The sequence below is a fragment of the Emydura macquarii genome, unplaced genomic scaffold (genome assembly GCF_026122565.2).
Source record: "Emydura macquarii macquarii isolate MOO-44397 ecotype Brisbane River unplaced genomic scaffold, CSIRO-AGI_Emac_v2 contig_6, whole genome shotgun sequence".
Classification (NCBI taxonomy): Eukaryota; Metazoa; Chordata; order Testudines; family Chelidae; genus Emydura; species Emydura macquarii.
Window position 1 is genome coordinate 697,746 of NW_027130143.1, and position 16,134 is coordinate 713,879.

The 16,134-nt window shown below is 49.9% G+C and overlaps 1 protein-coding gene across 2 annotated transcripts in view; it reads right to left on the reverse strand.

Annotated features, from left to right (window-relative positions):
* The window catches only part of SHANK3 (SH3 and multiple ankyrin repeat domains 3), a 663,543-nt gene that overhangs the window by 446,798 nt on the left and 200,611 nt on the right, over window positions 1-16,134 (reverse strand). For both annotated transcript variants that reach the window (XM_067548257.1, XM_067547515.1), the window contains exon 11: window positions 1,073-1,139. In XM_067548257.1, the coding sequence (XP_067404358.1) occupies window positions 1,073-1,139 (67 nt within the window). The remainder of the gene's footprint in view (window positions 1-1,072; window positions 1,140-16,134) is intronic.

Genomic DNA, 16,134 nt, shown 5'->3' on the forward strand with positions numbered 1-16,134 from the left:
TACTGCCGCCGCCGCCAGATTGAACTTTCTGGATTGATTTGAGCCGTCAGTGTAGACCCGCTCAATCGATCAGGAAGTCAACGCTGGTAAACCACCCCCTCAAGTAGCGTAGCAGTGTAGACAGCGCGCAGCAGGGAAGCAGAGCAGTCGACGTGAGTTAGGCAAGCTATTCTGCATCGTTTGCGTAACTCCCGTTGACTGCCGCCCAATCTCCAGGTGAGTGTGGACCAGGGCTTATGTGAAGGCTCATGCTCCAAGAAGTCCACCACTACAACTACTTTTGTCTTGACACCCCTACACCCTCTGCTCAGATCAGGCATTTGACCCACCTGTGTGGAGTCAACCCTCTCCAAGGAGTAGATCCTGTCAGCTCCTCCATTGTTCTTAAGGATGCCAGCACCACCAGTTTTGCCAGCTGAGGATTTCTCAGGGAGCGGCTTTGAGCAGGCTCAGCGAGGGGCCTGGTTCTATGCACCAGTCAAGCTCAGCTCTGCAGGGTTCTCGGTGTAGGGCTGCAGAGATGTTGCAAGGGATGGAAATGGCCCAGCGGATCCAGGACTTGGCAGATGCCCTGCGTAAGTCAGGCAAGTGCCCTGGGTTGAGTGTAACTGGAATGGCGGCTACTGCAGCATCTTAGGCTGCAGCAACAGCAGCCCAGCAGGGTGCTGTTGTTTCATGGCCCGAGGTGGGCAGCCTGAGATGGGCAGCGCTCCTCTCCCCTCCACCGAGTTCAGCTACTGGGGTTTAGCGTGAGAGATTCCCCATGGAGACGGACTGCACAAAGTGCACAGGAGAGGATGTGGAATTGCAAAGCAGAGCTTCTGAGACATAGTTCAACTTGCCGAGTGCCTCACAGTCTCGTTATACTCTTTGGGATGGCCACCAAAACCCGCACAGCAAGCATTCCACCACACATACTAACGCCAATAACGGTGGCCCCAGGGTGCCACGTAGAGATGGGTGACTGTGTCGATCTAACACCATGCAGAGCCACCCCACTTACGTATTTTGAAATGCTGCTGGACTCTGATGTGAGAGAAGAGGGGAAAACAGGGAGAAAGGCCAAACTCACCAACGTCGGACTCTTTGTGGGTTTTGATGATTTCAGCCAGTTCAAAATTTCCTGCAATGATGGCCACCTGAAAAGAGAGGAAGGGAGGAGGAGTGAGTGATTCTGAGCAGCACTGTTCCCCAGAAAATACTACGCCTGCTAGCACAGCGGGAACTGCTCTACCCCACAGACTAGCAACAGCCATTCGCCATGAAGACTGCCACAGTCAGTGCTCCTCCTGCCTTTGTCTGACAACAGTAACACCGCCAGCACCCGAGGTGATATCCTGGTGCCAACATCAACGCACAACTCCTGCAATGACTCCTACCCTCAGAAGGTGGCAGAGAACTCAGACCAGAGTTCTTGTCTTTTCAGAAGGTTGAATGGTGATGCTAGCTGGGGATTAAATTCAGGGCTGTCGTGCTGCTGAAATAGTCTGGAGTTTGTTAGGAAAACATTCACTATCTGATAACGGAGGTTCTCTACCGGTAACTGAAATCTCTGCAGGTCTTGCCTTGGCAGATCCACAGACCTGTGCAGACCATGGAACCATTTCAAAGCAGGTAGCTGTTGGGGGCAGCACGCTCCAGACAATGGCTACAGTATTCTACACCATGGTTAAATAAAGCCCAGCCCATTAACCTTCCCCTAGTTTCTCTCCTCGGTGAAGATTCTCATCAGACTCAAAATGAGCACGGAGAGAAGGGAGGCTGAACGTAGATCTGCACAGGAAATACACGTGGAGAATTCTACTGACTGGTTAGGAACCTTTCTTTCTCCTTCAAGGAACTGCTTCTACACATCCTCACTCCTGGGAAACTAGACACCACTAACAATCGTCAGGAGGGCTAATACACGTGCTTTAGGTAGAGAGCGAGTGAAGGACAACAGTAAAGGAAAAGGATGAACTGCACTCTATCTAGCCTTCTTACCAATTCTGAATACTGAAGCATTACAAAAACAAGCTGCCACACTTGGTACTGCCCTAGCAGAATGAGTTCTAAAATCTAGCACCTGGAGCCCTTTCCTGCTGTAACTAGTCTGAATACAAAATGTTGTCGGTTTAAATAAACTTTGAGCTAAAACTCTCTTGCTCTTTAGACTTCTCTCCACATTCAACCAACCACCAGGATGATTTGCAAAAGGGCGTGGTGCTGCCCACGGCAGTAATTTACAGCCCTCTTTACACAGAGTCATTGAGTTTAAGGCCAGAAGAGACCATCAGTTCATCTAGTTTAGGGATTCACAAACTGGGGGCCATGACCCCTCAGGGGGTCTCAAGGTTATTATGGGGGGGTCGCAAGCTGTCAGCCCCCGCACATGCCGTGAAGGGTGGCAAAGCATGGGGGAATCATCACTTTTTTTTTGGGGGGGGGGGATCATCTCCGCTTGAAATATTTTCAAAGGGGGGCCCAGCAAAAAAAATGTGAGAACCCCTGATCTAAACACTAAACCCAAAAGCCAAAATCAGACCAAAGTATTACATCCCACAGGAGACCAGACTCGTATGTGCCACAGGCAGCGCACAGGAGGGACTGAAGTACACCAGTCCCCGGCCCTGCAACGGCAGGGAAATGGTTAAGTGACATAGACACAGACAACCCTGGTATCTGACCCACACCCACAGGATGCAGAGGAAGGTGAACAAACTCCAAGGTCACTGCCAGTCTGACTTGGGGGAGAATTCCATCCCAGCCCCACGTATGGCAATAAATTAGAGCCGGAGCACATGAGCAAGAACCAGCCAGCCAAGCGCCTGAGAGAGAGAGAATGCCGTGTGCCACCTCAGAGCCCTGGGCCACTCTGTTCAGTGCCCCTCTTCCCACTACTCGCACTGGAAATCTGTTCTAGAACCTCCCTTCTCGGATGGTTCGAAACCTTCTTCTAATTTCCAGCCTGAGTTTAGTCATGGCCCGCGTACCCCCATTTGCTGGTGTGTGTCAAGGCCCCTGGCGTGGACGGGGCCGACGGCCCTCCCTCGCCGTCGATCTCCCAGGGAGGCCACAGCTTTCACACAATGCAAGGCCTGGCGCTTAGGGAGGGCAGGCAAAGCAAACAGGAACAGTCTCTAGCCCGCCGCAGGGCGAGCACCCAGGTCAAGGCCCTGGCCCTTGGGCAGGCAGGGCAGGGCGGGCTGGACAGAAGTGAGGCAGTCTCTAGCCCTCGGACGGGTGAGGAAACAGCCCAAAGCCCGGCTGGCAGCGGGGAAACAGTCTCTAGCCCTTAGCAGGCGATCACTGCTAGGTCAGGGTAGGAAGGGGGGCGGGGGACGCAGGCCCAGCCAACTCCACTGCGTCCCAGCCCAGGGCCCTGGCAGTGACGGGTTGTCCCATCATTGGGTCAGCGGGGCTCCAGCCGAAACACGCTGACTTGGCTACAGGCCATAATGCAGCCAGACGGGTGTCTGGCTTCCCTGGGCTCCTGCCTTCCCCCCTTTCCCTAGAGTACCTGGTCCCCCGAGTCACTCCCTGTTTCCTCAGGATACTCTGCCCGAGGGAAGTTCCAGAAATCTTCGGCCTCGTTGCTTGATGGCTGGTCCAGGAACTCTTTGAAGTCATCCATGGAGGGCAGCTCCTCCAGGTCGCAGGATCCTGGGGTCTCCTCTGGCTCGCAGGGGGCCGGCAGTTCGGGTAGCTCCTCCAGGTCACACGGTCCAGGGGCCAGCTCGCCGGGCTCAAGTAGCTCTGGCAGGTCCTCAGGGTCCCAGGCAGTTGGCAACTCCGGCAGCCTCTCCACCAGGTAACGGTCTGGTCCAGACCCAGGCCCAGGCCCCGGCACCCTGGACATCCTTCTCCTTCAGCCACCTTCTCCTTACTGAGGGGGAAGGCCTGCCTCTTATATTTCCTGCCCCGCCTTTTTGCTTCCGCTCAGGTGGGGTTGTACTCCCAGGCTCCGCCTCCCAGACGGGGTTTGGCTCTCCCTCGCCGTCAATCTCCAAGGGAAGCCACACCTCCTGGCTACAGCGTGGCAGCATTGTCCTTTATCTTAAATAGCTCATCACCCTCCATTGTGTTTACCTCCCTCATGTATTTATAGAGACCAATCAGATCCCCTCTCAATCTTCTTTTTTCTAGGCTAAACAAGGCAAGCTCCTCCACTCTCCTCTCATAAGATTGGTCCTCCATTCCCCTAATCATCCTAGTAGCTCGTCTCTGCACCTCTTCCAATTTAAATTCATCTTTCTTGAACATGGGTGACCAGGAATGTACACAGTATTCCAAGTGAGGTCTTATCAGTGCCTTGCACAATGGCATTAATATTTCTCTCTCTGTGCAGGAAATACCTCACCTGATACACTTTAGGATTGCATTTGCCTTTTTCATAGCTGCATCACATTGGTGGCTCATGGTCATCCAGTGATTGACCCCAACACCCAGGTTTCTCTCCTCTTCTGTCACTTTCAACTGAAGAGCTCCCAACTTGTAGCAGAAATTCTTATTAGACCCTGAGTGCATGACCTTGCGTTTTGTACTAGTGAATTTCATACCATTTCTGTCATTCCAGTCTTCAAAGAATCATAGAATCATAGAATCATAGAATATTAGAGTTGGAAGGGACCTCAGGAGGTCATCTAGTCCAACCCCCTGCTCAAAGCAGGACTAACCTCTGCTATATCATCCCAACCAGGGCTTTGTCAAGCCGCAGCTTAAAAACCTCTAAGGATGGAGATTCCACCACCTCCCTAGGTAACCCATTCCAGTGCTTCACCACCCTCCTAGTAAAAAACTTTTTCCTAATGTCCAACCTAGACCTCCCCCCTGCAACTTGAGACCGTTGCTCCTTGTTCTGTCATCTGCCACCACCGAGAACAGCCTAGCCCCATCCTCCCTAGAACCCCCTTTCAGGTAGTTAAAGGCCGCTATCAAATCCCCCCTCACTCTTCTCTTTTGCAGACTAAACAAGCCCAGTTCCCTCAGCCTCTCCTCATAAGTCCTGTGCTCCAGCCCCCTAATCATTTTTGTTGCCCTCCGCTGGACTCTCTCCAACTTGTCCACATCCTTTTTGTATTGGGGGGCCCAAAACTGGACACAATATTCTAAATGCGGCCTCACCAATGCCGAATAGAGGGGAATAATCACTTCCCGTGACCTGCTAGCAATGCCCCTCCTAATGCAGCCCAATATGCCATTGGCCGTCTTGACAACCAGGGCACACTGCTGACTCATATCCAGCTTTTTATCCACTGTTACCCCCAGGTCCTTTTCTGCAGAGCTGCTGCCCAGCTCGTCGGTCCCCAGTCTATAGCTGTGCATGGGATTCTTTCTTCCTAAGTGGAGGACTCTGCACTTTTCTTTGTTGAACCTCATTAGATTTCTTTTGGCCCAATCCTCCAGTTTGTTTAGGTCACTCTGTATCCTATCCCTACCCTCCAGGGTATCTACCACTCCCCCCAGCTTAGTGTCGTCCGCAAACTTGCTGAGGGTGCAATCTACCCCATCCTCCAGATCATTAATAAAGATGTTGAACAAAACCGGCAAAAAGACATCCAGGTCTTCCTGTATAGTATTCTGATCCTCCTCTTATTGATGACGCCTCCCAACTTAGTATCATCAACAAATTTCACTAGCACATGCCTACTTTTTATGCCAAGGTCATTTAATAAAAATATTGAATAAGTTTAGTCCCAAAACCAATCCTGGAGGAACTCCACTAGTAACCTGTCTGCAGTCTGACCACTCACATTTTAGCACAATCCATTGCCGTCTCCCTTTTGCTAGTCCCTTATTCACCATCCCATTCTTGTACTGATTCCCATTTTCTCTAATTTAACTAATTATTTCCTGTGTGGTACCTGGTCAAATACTTCACTGAAGTCCAAGTATATTAGATCCACTGCATTTTCCTCATCTAAAAAAACCAGTCTATAGTCTTGCCTAACCAGCTAAACTATGTCGCTTCAGAAATAACAGGCAAAATTGTTTGATTCCGATGGAAGTTTGACTGCACTCGGAGCAAGAATTTAGGTCATAACAATTTTATCCTTGTAAACACTTGTAATGGGCACACGAGCCAGGAGACTCTGAATCGCTCCCACAGGTAAGGCTCATGTTATTGCCACCAGAAATGCTATCTTCAGGGATAGGTGATAGAAAAGCAAAGGCTGTGACAAATTTAAAGGATGAATCCCATGGGCCAATGAAGATTTAAGTTCAAATCTCAAGTAAAGGATGCACTGGCAGACTGTTGGGTACACACACAGAGGCTATTTATCAATCACTATAGTTCTTTCTGGAGGTTGTCTCCGCATATACACTCCTGGGAAAGGTATCCCCGGCTACACAAGATTCTGGAACTTTCTGGACACCTGTGACTAGTGGAGCTAATCAAATGCCATCTTGTGGAAATGAACATTCAGGGCCCAAGAATATAAGGAAACTGCAGCCCCTGATTGCCTCAGTTCCTTCAATGGAACATCAGAGTCCACAGATACATAAAACCTCTCAGGAATAGGGGAAGATAGGCAAGGAGTATAAACCTGCAAAGGCAGCTTCTTTGAAGAACAAATGGCAGGTGTTTAATGAGCAGCGAGTGATGCCGCAAGCAGGAAGAGTTGTTAGAAACAGAGCTTTATGGAGTGTGCTGAGCAGCCCGTGTTACATGCTGAGGCTCTGCTGCTGGTCTCCACTCATCAGTCCCAGATTTGTATTTCTGGACCTCTGGTCCCTCACCAGTCTAGTTCTCTTCTGAAACCTGACCTTTCACAGACACCCTCAGCCTTGCCTCCCCGTATGAGACCAGCTTTCAGAGAAAGAGCAGCAGGCTCACACTGAACCCAGGCAAGACCAAAGTGATGCTGATCAGAAAGGGAAATGCTTTGAAGAGCTGGCCAGGACACAGTCTCCACCTGCCAATGAAGTCACACAGCCCCCATTCATCAAAGTGGTGCAAAGCCTCAGAGTCCTGTTTGACTCCTCATTGCTTGGATGACCAGGTAGCATCAGTGACTACAAATGCCTTCTTCCAGCTGTCCCTACCTCCTGAATGAGGACTTGGGCACAGTAAAATATGCATTCATCACCTGCCGGCTGGACTGCTGTAATTCATTGTATCTGATGCTGAATGTGAAGTGATGCAGAGTTCGGCTGGAACAGAAAACAGCTGCCTGTCTCCTCCATGGCCTAGACCACCACGAGCATATCCAGCCTGTGCTCAAGTGCCTCCACTGGCTCCCAGTCAGCTTCTGATGCCAGTTTAATGCTTTGGTCCTAATTTTCAAAGTAATTAATGGATCACAAGACCAGTTACATCGAAGACAGAATTCTAGCTACAAACCACTGAAACAACTGCCCTCTTCTGGGAGGATGCAGATCACAAAGCCCAGGACAAAGCACATGAGAGCTGGGGACAAAGCGTTCTCTGTTGAGGGGATCGGGCTGTGGCACAATCTTCCAGAAGTGATCAGATGAATTGACAGTCTGACTGTCTTTAGGAAACATTGCAAAACCTTCCTCTTTGAGAAAGCCTTTCCACCATTAGTGATGCTCACAATACAAACACCCATTCTATTCCCATCCCCCCCAAAATCCTTCCCCAAGCAGAGTTTTTACCCTGAAAGGGAGAAGTGCCAGAGACCACATGAACTCTGCTATGGACTTCGCTGCCGCTATTGATTTTATGTGGAAGGCGCTCTGCTAAGATGGTGATGGCAGGCAGTACAGAACCCTAAGGTAGATAGATAGGAACTCAGCCCATCTCCCCATGCACATCCCCATGTGCTTCCAGAAATACCCCTTACCCCCATCACCAAGTACCTGCATTCTGCCCCTATTCCCCTGGATGTACCACCTCCCTGAAACCAATTATCTCTCTCCCAAATCAATTAAAGTAAACGACCAAAGCCCAATAACCCTGATCAATTCAACTGCAGTGGGAGCATCCCATCCCTCAGATCAATTGCCACCCCTCTTTGGGGGACCCAGTGCTCTCTTTCCTGAAGCCCCTGCACCAGCATTGTGCTACCTGCCTGCTCCCCGGCTCCTCTCCTTCTGTGAGGATGTCATTGCTCCAGCTCTGTGCTCTGGCGGGGTTCCCCTCCTTTGAAAGGAGCAGCTGCTCAGATGCTGCTTTGCTCTTCACTGCCCCTGCCTACCTGAAGAGAAGTCTGAGGCATCACAGGCCTGTGGGTGCCCAGGCTATGTTCAGACCATGGCCACCATCCAGCAGTTCACCCAAATCAATGGAGAAGGGGGCTAGTGAAGAAACCTGTCCACGAAGCTCCTGACTGGGAGAGACATCCAGCCCCACCGATTGGCTGGGATGCACTATTTAAACCAGAAAGTGGAGCAGAAAGTTGTCTGAGCAACTAGGTGAATCCTAGGCTGACTGCTAATAGACACCCTCCCTCCCTGCCTGATGCCTGAGCCCTGCCTGTTCCTGGTTCCAGCCCTCCTTACTCCAGGCCCACATCTGTCCCAGTTCCAGCTCCCCAACCTTGCTCTAGGTCTCTGCACCTATGCCCCACCCCGGATGTGGATTCCAATTTCGACCACTGGCTTGACTCCTGACTAACACTTAGGCATGACCATCCATACCCTGGTGAGAACACTTTCAATTTTTCTCCTTAATACAGTCACCCGCAAGGGCCATAGAGCCACACTTTGGACAACCCTGGTTTACAGATGCCAGTGAAACCTGACAGAGTTCTCCTGAACAGTCCAAATTCTCATCCATTAAGGTGCCAAGATCCAACTCACTATGAAAAGGGACCTTACATTCAGGTGCAGAGTGAGCTGCTTTTTCTGAGATGAATCTGGGGACACTGGTGATATCCAAAGTAACTTGTTTGCAAAAGAAATCTGAACACCAGGGTCTGCCCACACTAGAGCCACCACAGTTAAATGAACCATCCCTTGCTTCACTTTTGGAAGCACTGAAGGGAACAGAAGGAATAAGTGAGAAGCAAAAAGGAGACCTCAGTGCTAACAGAGCACAAAGGCATCTGAATGGGCTCCTCAACCGCTGCTCTCTCTGTACAAAACAAGAGGAAAATTAGATTCACCACTGACCCCTTCCAACACTACTCATGGTGATGGCAACGTCTGCAGCTCAAGTTGTCCATTAGAAGGTTTTCCTGCCCTGCTGCAGAAAAGAGATACTGGATTTCATGTGCACTGTTCCCTCTGTTTCTTTACGACAAGCGAACACGTGCCACTTGGTGATTCGGTATTGCCTGTCAGAATTGCTACCATTTTTGCTTATCTGCAGAGACACAGTTTAAGTGATCAGGTTCTATGAGCGCCCCAGCCAGGACTGGAGGAATCTCTTCCAAATATCAGCACTGGGTGGAAAAAATGAAACTATCAGAGCACATTCTGCAGGACAGGCCAGATCACAGGAGATTAACGGACAGTCTGAGGAACACACACAATTCCCCTAAGCTTGTCCCAACTTGCTGTATTAGAGAGATTTCAGCCAAGCATGGCACAGTCACATCTTTAACTGACAAGAGAGGAGGCTGCTACGCGAGAGGCCATAAAGCCTGAAATTCAGAGGCAGGATCTGAATGAATTTCAGATGCGTAATAACTGGATTGATAATTTTTTTACACTTCCAGAAAATACTTTCAGGGCAGGCAAACTGAAAGTGCTCTGCAGTGTAGGCTCCAAGAAATCGCTTTGTAGGCTCCGAGAAAGATATTTCTAAATTTACTCTGAGCTCTAGCTTCCTCCACAAGAGAAGGGATCTTCAAAAGACTGGCTCAATCCTTGACATATTGAACTCGGATAAGGCTGGTCACCCATGAGACCTTGCTGACAACAGTGAGCAGACAACACTCCCGGTTGCTTGGTGAAGATCTGGGAAGCTGCTGAGAGGAGGTACTACCCTGGTATTTGATTCGTAAAGCTTTATTGAGATATCTAAGGATGCATCCTAAAGGCAGTGCACTCAAACCAGCCCTGACACAGTAGGGAGAGGATGCTGGTACTTAGAGTTACCATGCAGCACCTCCTTGAGAAAAGGAAACTGGGAGAATACACACCAACTCCACTGAATGTGACTGCAAAATCTGGTCTATTGCTTTCAGCTGTATCTTATCCAATCAGTGTCTTACGAGAAAGGACATGGGGGTAGGTATAGCAGGAGGGAGGTTCCTCAGCATCTCTAGACTCCAGTAATCCTACGGCAAGGAATGAAAAAGCATTCCAAGAGCTGAGTCTTCATATTTCTCATGCCCTTGATATTCCTGTATGTTCTACACACTCCAAAAGGGCAGCACTTCATACAATTATTTTCTGGAATCCAAAACGACAGATTTTACAGCCATAGTGTAAAGAGGATCAAATCCAATGAGACATGCCCTTTGAGCAGCCGTCCGTGTCTCTGTTACTGCAATGAGATCAATAACTGCTGCAGTGACTTTAAGAAAGGATTCCTATTGCAAAACAGCTGGCTTATTTCAAGAGATTTGGAGTAGGATGCTTGATCTTCTCTGTGAAGCTCCGAATCCTTTCTTCCAGTCTAACCACCTTTTTCCCTTCGATTGGGGACTGCATATTCTTTTCCCTCCCTTTTTGGTGTAGGATCACTGTGAATTATTGGCTTCCAAAGTCACAAAAGGAGATGTTCCTTGCAGTTGCAATCGATAAAATTGCAGGACATTTGGGCAGGGTGGCCTGTATACAGCAGGAGTGGCCAAACTGTTGTTCATGAGCCGCATGCATCTCTTTTACAGTTAAGATGCGGCTTGCAGAGCTCCCTGTGCCTTCCCCCCATTCTCTGCCTACAAGCCTGGTGTGTGGAGCTTGGAGCTTTGGCCCTGTGGCAGGGTGATGGGGCTAGATGATTCTGCCCAGTGGAGAGGAGGTCAGTAGGTTTGGCCACCCCTGGTATATAACTTCAAGGTATAGAAGGCTCAGGTCTATGCCTGAGGCACATGCCCCCCTGAAGGCTAACTGCTTTCAAAGGATATGGCAGTCCATGCACCCAGGCATAAGGACAATCCAAAAGTGGGGATGTCCATAGGCTATCCTATGAAGAAGCCATTTTAAAAATCAGGGCGAAGACCAGAAAGAGCTAGTCAAATGTAGTTATATGACAGGAAGAGACCAGTAGTACTGGGAGTTAAGCCAGATTCAATGTGGCAGGAACTGTGCAAACCACTCCACAGGCAGCTTTGCTAAAGTACAGGAAACCAGATCTGCTGCATCCTCCACTGTTCAGAGCCTAAGCATTCCTTGAGCTCTGCCAATGCACCACTTCAGGACCTGCAGCCACCTTCTACTCCAGCTCGGTTCTGCTGCTGCACCTCACTCCTGACACCTGCCACCCACTACGATGGTCCATCACTTCCCCTCCCCCTCCCCCCCACACACAGCTCAGCCAATGCATCTCAGTCCTCATCCTACTAAGAAGTGTATGGATCCCAGGGCTGGACTAACACGGGGCATTGCAGGCCAGCCTTGCACTGTATCTGCAGAGGAAGTTCACCTGCAAGTGAAGCAGCTTTAGGCACCTCTCCCCACCACCGGGAGAGTGTCCCACTCCTGGGAACTGGCTGGAGACACGCCTTTTCCTGAATCCCCTCTGCCGCCTGTTTCCTTTCCCTAAAATGTGGCTCCTGCTCAGCAAGGATGAGATGCGCTGGCTGGCACTGCAGTTAGCTGCCTGTTTGCAACGTACATTAATCATCACAGTTTCACTTGTGCCTAGTCCAGTCTGCAATAGGATGAGAAGATCCCCCTGCCTCTGCTGCGCTCCTCGTGTGAGATGTGCTGACACAGGCGGGGATAAAAATAGCTCAGGATTCATCACCAGTGCAGTAATGTCCTGCCAAAGTGTAACGGCACTAAGGGACCATCTGCAAACTACAGATCTCATGTCCTATTAGCAGAAGCAGCACAGCAGCCTTTTACTGAATGATCCTAAATATTAAATCAGAAAACTCTAGTCTACGGAAGAAAAAATGACGATAGACCCTGGTCCCCATGGCAGCCAGGCCTGTGGCAGGGTGATCTTCCCTCCTCCCCCCGCCCCCATCCCAGACCCATGGCAGCCAGGCCCACGGCAGGGTGATCTTCACCCCCACTCCCATCCCAGACCCATGGCAGCCAGCCCACGGCAGGGTGACCGTACTCAGTTATGCCTAATCTTGGCTCTACTAGGGAATCTTTTCCATCCAGTCCTTAGGGGCTGCTCCAAGAGACCCACACTTATTGCTGTGATGGGGTCTGGCACATCCCACGGTTGGCCCCTGCCAGCTGACTCAGGCTCGTGGGGCTCAGGCTAAGGGGCTGTTTAACTGCAGTGTGGATGTCTGGGCTTGGGCTGGAGTCTGGACTCTAGGACCCTGCGAGGCGGGAGGGTCCCAGAGCTGCAGCCCAAGCCGAAATGTCTACCCCACAATTAAACAGCCCCTTAGCCTGCGTCCCGCCAGCCCAAGTCAGCTGGCAGGGGCCAGCCGTGGGCGTCTAAACTGCAGTGTAGACAGACCCTCTGCAGCCACCGCTGGTCCCGCCTGCCTCTCCCTGCCAGCAGCAGTGGCTTTGGCATCAGAGAGGGATTTCCTTTGAAGGGATTTCAATCTCCTCATAATTTATGCTGGCATTTTTGTTTTGTATTTCCTCAGGCCCTGCAAACTGAGTTGTTCTCTGCACTGGACTGATTCCCTCTCCCAAGCATCTGGAATGGTCAATGGAGCTGTATCTCTGTTCCTCTCGGGAATTTTCACTAAAGGACACTGCAGTTTCCTCTGAGGAGGGGCACACCACAGATCACATGGGACAGACAATACAAAGAAGCAGACATTAAATTCCATGGGTTCATAGACGAAATCTTCCTGTATTCACACTTGTCACAGACAGGCAATGGCATGGCAGAACTGGACAGATGGGTGAAAGGCCTTGAGGACTTATCATACTGCCCTGAGTTCAGGCATGCTGTTACCTCATATACGTTCTAGGTGACTTTGTATTTATGTTAAGTTGTATATATTTAAACGCTGTTTCCTAGAATATGGGATGAGGGACATGCAGGTGGCGAATCGTGTCAAGCTTTATTGTGGAAAGTTACTAGGAGTTACATTGTTCTGACCTTTGTTCTTTGTATGGGCAGAGTCTGTGAGAAGTAAGGTGTATGGTCTGTGAAGGCATGTTATATGTGAATTGTGTGTTGGTATAAAACAGCTCACGTCTCTGCTACGTGTACGTCACAGTGTACTCACAACCAGAATGTTACTTTGTGCTGGGTACAGGTATACTAGGGAGGACCATGACAGATGTCTTTGTATCTTGAAAAATAGTTATGAAACTAGGTAAGAAAAGGGGAGTAAGATGTATTAAGCTTCTGCTTGTAAACCTGTGGACTCTAAATATAAGTCAAATTAAGTGCACACTTTGGGACAGATGCACAGTGAAATTGTAAGCTGTGGTCACTGCAGAGCTATTGGCCAGAGCTGGTAATGTATGAACCTCTCTGCTGCCGCTGATCTGTATTTAATGAATAAAATGATTGAGCCAAGTTATCAGATGTCTTGTTAATCAATAATCTAAACGAAACCACTTTGACATGGAGTGTGGACCTCTGGCTTAAGAGGATAACATCTACTTTGAGGTCTTGGCAACTTGCACCCCAGCCCAGGTTGGAGGCATCTTTGTGTTTGAAGATAGGGGAAGGAGGAATGAAGGGTAGCCCCTTGGAAGATTCTATCCCTGCTCCCACCAGCAAATGGCTGAAGCCTTCGTGGAGGGATGGCAAGTCTCCTTTGCAGATTATGTATATTTGGAGTGTAGTGTTCTGCCACCTAGCACTGTAAAGGGCTCATGCTAGACATGAGGCCATCAGGCATAGATGTCTGAGATAAAGTTCCACAGTCAACCTGTGCAACTCATTGTCAGGGGATGTTGTGAAGGTCAAAACTATAACTGGTTCAAAAAAGAATTAGATAAGTTCATGGAGGATAGGTCCATCAGTGGCTGTTAGCCAAGATCAGAGGCGTGCACAAGGGAGGGCAAGCAGGGGGACAGGTCCCTCTAATAATCATCGGGAGCACAGAATTTCTCTGGCCTTGGGGCCATGATGGAGGGGGGAGAGGGCAGGAGAGTGAGTTCCTGCTGGGGCCAGAGCAGGGGGAAGGAAGAGAAAAAGCTCCTGCTGGAGCTGGAGAGGGAGGGAAGAATGAGCTCCTGCCGAGGCGAGGGCAGGAGAGAGGGAAAAGCGAGCTCCTCCATGGGGCAAGCTCCTCCTGAGGTCTGGGGGAAGAATGTGCCCCTCCAAAAGAGGTCAAAGTTAAATTTCTGCGCACGTCTCTGGCCAAGATGGTCAGGGATGCAACCCCATGCTCAGGTTGTCCCTAGCCTCTGGCTGCCAAATGCTGGGACTAGACAACAGGGGATGGATCACTCAATAATTGAGTTGAGTCATCTGTCCCAGCTCTTCCTTAAGTAACCTCCAATTACAGTAATCCTTTGTTCAGGGTGGAGGGTAGATTTCTCCCAGTTGATTAGTAACCTCTGGGTCAGACTGCACATCTGCTAAATTGCTCCAGACAGATGCTGTGGGAGATGGCCATGAGGAGCCAGTTGTCTAGATTCAGGTACACAAAGATTCCTCTGAGTCTGAAGTGTCCAGCAAACACAATGAGACACTTTGTGAAGACCTGTGGGCTGTGCACATACTGAATGGAAGGACTTCGAATTGGGAGTGTATTGTCCACACACAGAATCTCAAATAAGCGGGGTGAGTTTGTTTGATGGCCACATGAAAATAAGCACTCTTTAAGCCAAGAGCTGCATAAAAATCTCCTCGGGTAAGGAAGGAATGATGCTCACTAACATGCACTAATGTTCTCATATTACTGTTCAGATTCCTGAGGTCCAGGAGGGTCTCACACCATAACTCTTCTTGGGAATTGGGAAGTAAGATACGCAGATAGCCACTGTCCAGAGAGTGCTTGGCTAGGGTACAGCCTTTCATCACCCACATCTCTGCTGCTTCCTGCTGCTCCTCTGGGAGGAAATCAAGAAGCAGGCTCCTGGATTCCCCCAAGACATGGTGGTATCATGATATGATTGCCTGATAACTGACTGATCCTGAGGCCAGGAGATCCAGAAGAATAAGACCTTCTAGCAAAGTCATACAGTTTGTGTCTTCCCTGTCCATGGGAGAAGAATGTGACAGTCTAGTCCCCCAGGATTGTTCCAGTGCTGTGGCCATCATCAGAGTTGGCTAGTGGATGTTGTATAAGAAACGGATAACCCTCCACAAGTATTGGGTACAACTTGTATGCACATTTTCCTACAGGACAGGACAAGAAAGAAGATAAAGGGAAGTTACTTACTGTAACTGATGGTTCTTCGAGAGGTGTGGTCTCTATCTGGATTCCAGATGCTGGTGTACATGCACGCAATGAGCTGGAGCCGGAACTGTTTGTAGTAGTCTCTGTCGACACGCATGCCATGCGTGATCCATGTGCCTGCATCTGAGATCGTATGAGGCTGCGCAGGTCAACACCCCTCCTCAGTTCCCTCTTACCAACAGGCCTGGAGCCCATAGCAAAGGGGATTGGGGGACGGGACTCGAATGCAGATAGGGACCATACTTCTTGAAGAACTATCAGTTACAGTAAGTAACCTCCCTTTCTTCTTCGAGTGCTGGTCCCTGTGTGGATTCCATATGTGGGTAGCATAGGGAGCAGTATTAATTTTGGAGGCTGGAACGAGGGCTCCATAGAGATAAGAGTTCATAGTACTGCCCATCCAACTACCGCGTCCGCCGCTGCTAAGAGGGGCAAGGCATAATGAGCAGTGAAAGTGTGGCTGGAGGACCACGTTGCTGCTTTACAGATGTCCTGCCAGGGGATGTCTGCAAGTAGGGCCACTGTGGTCCCCTGTGCCCTGGTGGAGTGGGTAGTGATGCCCCCTGTCAGGGAGACTTCTGAAAGGGAGTAGCACTCTATAAGGCAGCGGGAGATCCAGTTAGAGATGCATTAGGAAGAGAGAGTGCGGCCCTGGCAGTGTTCCGCTGGGCGAGGTCCAGAAAGCGCAGGTGTATTTGAGGTAGAAGGCTAGTACACAGCGACATCAAAGGAATGTAGGTTACGTACTCTGGTAGAAGTATGCGGTGTAGGGTAAAAGGTCGGGAAATGA